Source organism: Myxocyprinus asiaticus, chromosome 18 (genome assembly GCF_019703515.2).
Source record: "Myxocyprinus asiaticus isolate MX2 ecotype Aquarium Trade chromosome 18, UBuf_Myxa_2, whole genome shotgun sequence".
NCBI lineage: Eukaryota > Metazoa > Chordata > Actinopteri > Cypriniformes > Catostomidae > Myxocyprinus > Myxocyprinus asiaticus.
Window position 1 is genome coordinate 28,833,769 of NC_059361.1, and position 8,574 is coordinate 28,842,342.

Sequence of the window (8,574 nt, forward strand, 5' to 3'; positions counted from 1 at the left end):
TTAACAAAAATGTGCTTTCTAGAAGTCTACAGTGCTAAAAGTACCCAAGGTTGAAGGAACACCCATATACTGTATAAAGCATGGTGTTAAATCAGTTCACAGCATGTGTTCACACCTTTTAATTCACTTGGTCCATCATTTTCCATGTTTTTTACAGAGTATCTCACCATTGGATTGTCATCTGTAAAAAGAAAGCGAGGAAACTACCTGTTGGAGACTATCAAGTCCATCTTTGACCAATCAAGTTACGAGGAGCTCAAAGAGATCATTGTAGTTGTCCACTTGGCAGACTTTGACCTGGCATGGTGTGAGAGCCTGGTTCAAGAAATCTCAAGGAAGTTTGGCCACCATATCATCGCAGGCCGACTCCTGGTCATCCATGCACCTGAGCAGTACTACCCATCCCTGGACGGTTTGAAGAGAAACTATAATGATCCTGAGGATAGGGTACGCTTTCGTTCAAAACAGAATGTAGATTATGCTTTTCTCCTCAACTTCTGCACCAACCTCTCTGACTTCTACATGATGTTGGAGGACGATGTACGATGCTCCCGGAACTTTCTCACGGCCCTAAAGAAGGTGGTGGCTTCTAGAGAGGGCTCTTATTGGGTCATGCTAGAGTTCTCTAAACTGGGGTACATAGGAAAGTTGTACCACTCAAAAGACATTCCCAGACTTGCCCATTTCCTGCTCATGTTCTATCAGGAGATGCCTTGTGATTGGCTTCTTATCCATTTCCGAGGTCTACTGGCCCAGAAGGATGCTATTCGATTCAAGCCATCTCTTTTCCAACACATGGGATACTATTCATCTTATAAGGGGGCAGAGAACAAACTTAAGGATGATGACTTTGAGGAAGACTCCCTTGATATCCCAGACAACCCACCTGCTAGTCTGTACACCAACATCAATGTGTTTGAAAGCTATGATGCTGCCAAAGCATACAGTAGCGTGGACGAGTACTTTTGGGGCAAAGCTCCGTCCACTGGGGACTTTTATGTAATAGTGTTCCACAAGCCAACAAAAATCAATAAAATCAAGATCATCACGGGAACAGATGATCGTCAGAATGATATTTTGCATCATGGAGCTCTGGAAGTTGGCGAGAAATTAGTAGGAACAAAGAAGGGAAGGCAGTGCTCCTCCTATATAACGTTAGGGGAGTTTAAAAATGGAAACATTGAGGTTCACGATGTGGACCACAAGATTGCATTTGATATCGAGTGTGTTCGTATTGTGGTAACGGCAAGTCAGAAAGAATGGATTATAATTAGAAGCATAAGCCTGTGGACTATACAAAGTGCAAGTCAATGAGAACATTTTTGAACCCTAGCTAAAGGCACAACTGTCAACAGTTTATTTATCTATTTATTTAATTCTACAATTTCTAAGTTATTTATTCATTCTTATGAGAGAAATCTTTATGTATTCATCATACTTTTGTTAAAGGTATATTTAAAGGGGTTTCAAACAGTTCTGATGTCAATAAGATTTTTTATTAAGACATTTAGAGTACTTTTTCTTATACCCCCCATTTCCATTGTTACACCATAATGTTTGCTCCTCCACTAAAACTTTCAGCTCCTAAAATGTCTTGGCTCTCCTCAGGCCAAGGTGTAATTATTTCCAATGTCTTAACAGACAGAAATATCCAAGTGTAGCCACTGAAAATGCAGCAAGCTTGGTTCAAAAGTTGCTTGACACTGAATTGTAAACATTTCATTTCTTTGAGGTTATTTTTTGGATTCTTTATTTGTTTTTTCTTTGTTGCATATAAAATATTTGCTTATCCTGCTGTCATTTCCGCAAGCACAGGGTCAGTATTGCTTTGAATACACAATGTATCGTGGCATGAATCTACTCAGCAACATTTCATACTATCGTCCCTCTGAATGATAACAGAAATGTTATTCAATCAACCTTAGGCCAAAAGGGTCTCCTTAGTGTTGTGATATTTTGTTTGTTTGTGCTGTCCTTCAGAGGCATGGACTGGAACACAGTGTCTGTGCTCACCCATCTTCTGAAGTGTGATTGGATAGTACAGTGACGAATGAGGTAAACCTCTCTTTCATTTCAGTATTTTCCCCTTGCTTTTTCCTCAGTGCAATTTTACCAAGGTAAATTGGGTTTTGTTTGGATTGTTCCCCCCATCAAATCACACCAGCTACAATTGGAATTGTTGGACACCCCATGCAGTTTTATGTTATTTTATGAGTGTGTGCACTGTAGACCATTTCTATCACTATCAATATTTGTTTACTCTTGGATAAAACAATTCCCCAATTACACTGTCACAAGATTTTTTAAGAGATATTAAAACTCAATTACTGCATTTTAAAACTTTGTTCAATTTAACAGATCACATAAAAAATGCAATAATAAGTCAACTGTTTACATGACTTTGTAATGTTGCAAACTGTCTATCGCCTAGTTTTTCTTTTCTTTATGTTGAGAGATGGCAATTTTTCCCATTGAAAACCACACGCTTATTTTTTCCTGCCATTTCAAACTGAATTTCATACTAGAGTAGTAAACTGCATTCTGAACAAGTGCGAAGGCACCTCATATCATACAAATACTTTGTACTTTGTATGATCGTGTTTGCCAACACCCAAGATACAAACATTTACATTACATTAAGAGGTGCCCTGCACCCACGTATGTCAGAGGGTGAATAGCAAATTAGCTTTTCTATGATTATCAAGAAGCCATTACTAGCACTATTTCTCTGGCTAGAAATGTGTTACATTGCTGTAAACGTTTGTTCTCATGCCAGATTAAAATTGCAGTGTTTCTTGGTCAAACTTGCATCATTTTATTCCATTGTATTGTAAGTGAATACCTCTTGCCTAATTATATTTGTGAAGAGTCTTTTGAATGCGTTTCAGACTCCTATGGCTATATAACATCACGGTATGTTTTCAATAGTTTTGTAATGCTTCCTTGTGAGCAAAGCTCTGGTCCTTTTATAAGCAGCCAGCTAAATTTTAGGGCTGGGTGTGTAATAAAATGTTCTAAATGAAAATAGTGGAAGGTTTTGTCTTCCTAATAAAACAACCGAAAATATTATTGTTCATGCATGAGCTAAGACCGTGTTAGTTCGCCTGTCAGTTTTAGGCTTTATGACTTGTTTTCAAGTGTCTACTCTAAACTTGACTTGCATTGTACTGTACTTGATTTGTAATTTAACTGTACTGATAATACATTAAGACAGCTGACATCTCACGTATTGTGTTGTATAGGTGAAGAGAATGTTTTACACTGTAGAGTTATGATGTATTTTCTCCACACTGTCACATGGTACTGTATCTATATTGTAAAATGACATATATTTTTTTACATTTATCATTAGATCTGTTTGCCTTGTACATTGTGCCTAAATATACATTGACTCAAGTGTTGAGTTGACAAAAATTAATGCCATTTGATCATTGGAAATCCAGAGATTGTAAGGTTTTCAGGTTGAAACAATTGGGTATAAAAAGAACCATTATTATAAGGTACAAAAACACACTTCTTGCATGCAAATGCACACATCCCTAATGCAGTAAACTGGCTTGACACACAGTATCAGTCAGCATATACAATAGATAAGCTTGAATATTTCCATCACATTTGTGTGTATACAAGATCAAACAAGCCACGCAATTCAGAAATTCCTCACAGTTGTGGAAATAAACATTAGCTTGTGTGCTAAAGTATATAAAGTAATTTAAAAAATGATCACAGATGCCACTGGATTCTCTCAAACCATGGCCCAAAGCAGTAGCTGCCTCATGCATTATTTATATGTTTATTCATATGCTTTGTGTCATGTTAATACATTCATAATGAATTTACAGTGTTCAGGCCATTTGGGTAGACTGTCTTTGTCTGCACCATAGTATATTATTTCAGCATACAGTATTTTGTGCAAACATGGCATAACAATATTCTCTTAAAATACTATTGGGTGTTGCAGGAGTTAAAAAAAAAAAGGCAAATGCAATCAAAGTTATGCACATCGTTATTATGGCATTGCTTAGAGGCTGTGCAATTATGGGGTTTTCCTTCTGATGCAAGTCTTGAAGTAATGTTGTAAGGATGCATTGATGGCCAGAATATAGTGGGATCAAAGATATTCACAAAAAGTCAGATACATTTCAGATTTTAGATGTCTGTTGAAAGTGTATGTGCTATTAGAGGAGGTACATGTAATTCTTTATATTAAAAGATCGGCTGAAGCCAGCCTGTGTTTGTGCAAAGTGCTCATGAATAATGGTGGAAACTTTCTTTTATGAATTCTTTTTTTCTCTCCTTTTCCCCTCTACAAATTATTGTTATTTTTTTTTTTAAATTTAGTATGTCTGTCAGGGAAAGCACAGGCACGTTAAAATGCAAATCACTCTAATAAAAGCTACTCTAAATCACCCTACCAGCAAAGCTCTCAATAAGTAATGCAGATTTCATAGAGATTTCACCACCATTATTACTTTTCACTCTCACTTTCTCATCAAGTACTACAAATTATTTTATAGACACAGGTATTACAGATAAAAAGGAAGTCAAATGTACAGTATAGTAGTTCACACAGAATTTCTATTTGTATCATAATATCAATTTTACTATGATGCATATTGGGCACAGTATCCTTAATTTTTCCATACAGTTTAGTACAACTCATATAGGTATTATAATACACAGTTGTGAAGGAGTTCGTTGGGTGGGAAAGGAGGAAACGGGAAACTTGGGTCATTAACTCAAAAGGTAGGTCTTTTTATTTAGACAAACTCAAAAATAGCTTTTCAGCTGACTTATAACAGTTTGCTTTTCAGCAGTCACTTTTTACACGCTCATCTTCGTCTGTGTCTCTCTCTCTCTCTCGCTGGTTCCTCCTTATATCACTCTCCCCAGTACTACTACAATCAGAAACAGGTGTTAGACATTATAGCGCTCAGATGTGTGCACCCTTACCGCTTTCTCTGTGGACAAATGCTTGACCACACCCTACCACCACATATCCCCACCACCCAACTCAGGCCGGGAAGAGTCATCCGGTCTGCCCTGGTTTATATGTCCTGGAGGGAGGGAAGCTCACCTCCGATGATGTGTCTGGCAGTTCGCACCACCCTTTGCAGGGCTTTGCGGTTGTGGGTGGTGCTATTGCCATACCAGGCAGTGATGCAGCCAGTCAGGATGCTCTCTGCGGTGCTGGTGTAGAACCGTGTGAGGATGTGGTGGTTCATTCCAAACTTCCTCAGCCATCTCAGGAAGAAGAGGCGCTGATGAGCCTTCTTCACAATGGCCTCAGTGTGGACGGACCATGTGAGTTCCTCTGTGATGTGGACACCGAGGAACTTGAAGCTTCTGACTCGGCCCACCGGTGCTCCATTGATGGTGATGGGGCTGTGTTCTCTATCTTTTCTCCTGAAGTCCACCACAAGCTCCTTGGTCTTGCTGACGCTGAGGGAGAGGTTGTGCTCCTGACACCAACGTGTCAGTGTGTGCACCTCCTCTCTGTAGGCTGTTTCATCATTGTCAGTGATCAGACCTACCACCGTCGTATCATCAGCAAACTTAATGATGGCATTGGAGCTGTGTGTTGCCACACAGTCATGTGTGTACAAGGAATACAGGAGTGGGCTGAGAACACAGGACTGAGGGTCAGTGATGAGGAGATGTTGCTGCCCATTCTAACCACCTGGCGTCTGCTTAACAGGAAGTCCAGGATCCAGCTGCACAGCTAGCTGTTTAAGCCCAGAGCCCAGAGTTTCACATAAAGTGTAGAGGACACTATGGTGTTGAATGCTGAGCTGTAGTCTACAAACAGCATTCTCACATAAGTGTTCCTTTTTTCCAGGTGGGAGAGAGCAGTGTGTAGTGTAGATGCAATGGCATCATCAGTGGAGCGGTTGTTGCGGTATGCAAACTGCAATGGGTCCAGTGAGGCAGGCAGCACAGAGCAGATGTAATCTCTGATTAGCCTCTCAAAGCATTTGCTGATGATGGGGGTCAGAGCAACAGGACTCCAGTCTTTTAAGCAAGTGATTTTTGATTGCTTTGGTACAGGCACAATATTGGACATTTTGAAGCATGTGGGGATTACAGATAAGGAGAGGGAAAGGTTGAAAATGTCCGTAAAAACACCAGCCAGTTGGTTTGCTTACACTCTGATGATGCGGCCCGGCAGCAGCATAAGCAGAGTGTGGTCTGAGGACTCGGTCCATAAGGTGCTGAAACATAGCCGGGGCCCCAAACAAACTGAACGGAAGTGTCACAAATTGGTGTAAGCCAAACGGTGTGGAGAAGGCCATTTTTTCGCAGGACATTGGTGTTAAGGGGAAATGCTAATAACCCTTTGTCAAATCCAAAGTCAAGTAAAAGCGAGCTGTGCCCAACCGATCGGGGAACTCATCAATACGAGGCATTGGGTATGCGTCAAATTTAGACACTGCATTGATCTTCCTATAATCCACACAGAACCGTACAGACCCGTCGCTCTTAGGAACTAGAACAAATGGGCTGGACCAATCGCTGTGGGATTCTTCTATTACTCCCATATCGAATCTAATTCTTCCCGAACAATTATTTTCTGTGCTCGCGCAGTAGGTAGGGATGGCTACGTTCTACTACCCCGGGCGTAGTCTCGATGTGGTGCTGTATGAGTTTTGTATGACCAGGCAGAGGTGAGAACACATCTGCAAATTCTTTCTGCAACTTGGCAACCTCTGTGACTTGAGACGGTGAGAGATGGTCTCCACAAGTGACCGGGGCGACATGATTGGCTTTTACATTCACCTCTGGCCCAAGCTCCACCCTCTCCAGAACTACCATTGCCAACGTCACAGTGACCGCCTCCCTCCATAATTTCAGGAGGTTGAGATGGTATATTTGACGTGTGTTACCTCTATATGTTCGTTTTACCTCATAATCGAGATCTCCCACTCGTCGTGTGACCTCAAAGGGCCCTTGTCACTTGGCAAATAATTTGGAGCACGATGTGGGGAGTAATATGAGCACTTTATCTCCCGGTGCAAATTCCCATAGCCGAGTACCCCTGTTATAAAGTTGGCTTTGACGTTCTTGAGCTTGGAGCAAATTCTCCTGTGTTAGTTGACCCAAAGTGTGGAGTTTTGCTCTAAGATCAATAACATACTGAATATCATTTTTGCTGTTTGAAGGTCCCTCCTCCCAAGCTTCCCACATGATATTGACCACACTGCATGGCCACCTCTAATACAGCAGCTCAAATGGGAAAAAACCTGTGCAGGCTTGTGGGACCTCTCGAACTGCAAATAACAGGGGTTTGATCCATTTATCCCTGTTTTTAGCATCCTCATGCACAAACTTACGAATCATATTTTTCAGGGTTTTATTAAATCGTTCCACCAACCCGTTGTTTGTGGATGGTAAACACTGGTGTGAATCAATTTAATACCTAATAATTCATACAGTTCGCGTAGTGACATAAATGTAGTGCCTTGATCAGTGAGGATTTCTTTTGGAATCCCTACTCTGGAGATTACTCTGGAGAGTGCCTCCGCCTTCTGGATATTGTGTTGCATAGTCCACCAGAACTAATACAAAGTGATGTCCACATGCTGTCTGCTCTAATGGCCTGATGAGGTCCATGCCAATTCTTTCGAAGGGGACCTCGATTAATGTAAGGTGCCACAGTGGCGCTCTTCAGGTTGCTGGCGGATTCACCAGCTGACATTCACAGCATGCCGCACACCACCTGTGAACATCCCCGTGAATGCCCCGCCAATAGAAACGGGCCGTTAGTCGGTTCAGGGTCTTTTCCTGCCCTAAGTGACCCGCCATCGGATTATAATGAGCCATCTGAAGTAACATTTCCCGACAGCTCCACGGTATTAACAACTGGGTTGTATCATCTTTTGTCTGAGTGTCCTGCATCACTCAATACAACCACTCTTTTATAATAGCGAAAAACGGATATGAAAGTGCAATGTTTGGCTGGAGCCGTTGACCATCAATAACATTCACTTGGTCAAGGGCATGCCTAAGGGTTTCATCTCTCGACTGATCTAGAGGGAAATCCCCTTCAGAAAATCTTCTAAGTATGGGAGAGACTGAAGCCTCCCCCCCTTTACATCATCCTGATATGGAGCTGAAGAAGACCGCCCCAGCTCTGATTCCCCTGCCAAGGCATCGCACATTTCACATCTAACAAATTTCCCCACTCTCCTCAGTACTACTACAATCAGAAATGTCTTGGTTACTGTTGTAACCTCCATTCCCTGATAGAGGTAAAGAGACATTGTGTCGATGTAGTGACACTAGGGGTCGCCCGCTGGGTCTGCCTCCTCCTGGGGCAGTGCTTGCAGGCTCACCACCTGGTCCCTAAAAGGGGTAGTGGGAACCTTGGCACACAGCCCTGTCGGGGTCTCAAGACCACGTGAGAGTATGCCAGACTGAACTCCAGGCACGTATCACTGACAGAGAATGCCTGCAGTTCCCCAACCCTCTTGATGGAAGTGAGTGTAGTCACTGGAGGGCCATCTTCAGGGAGAGGGCCTTTAGCTCGACTGACTCCAAAGGCTCAAACGGGGCTCTCCACAGGCCCATCAGGAC

The 8,574-nt window shown here is 42.0% G+C and overlaps 1 protein-coding gene across 3 annotated transcripts in view; it reads left to right on the forward strand.

The window, feature by feature from the left end:
* Window positions 1-3,401, forward strand: part of LOC127456399 (alpha-1,3-mannosyl-glycoprotein 4-beta-N-acetylglucosaminyltransferase C-like) — a 228,290-nt gene extending 224,889 nt beyond the window's left edge. For all 3 annotated transcript variants that reach the window (XM_051724867.1, XM_051724866.1, XM_051724869.1), the window contains one exon: window positions 158-3,401. In XM_051724867.1, the coding sequence (XP_051580827.1) occupies window positions 158-1,314 (1,157 nt within the window). In that variant the 3' untranslated portion in view covers window positions 1,315-3,401. The remainder of the gene's footprint in view (window positions 1-157) is intronic.
* Window positions 3,402-8,574: the final 5,173 nt, after the last annotated feature.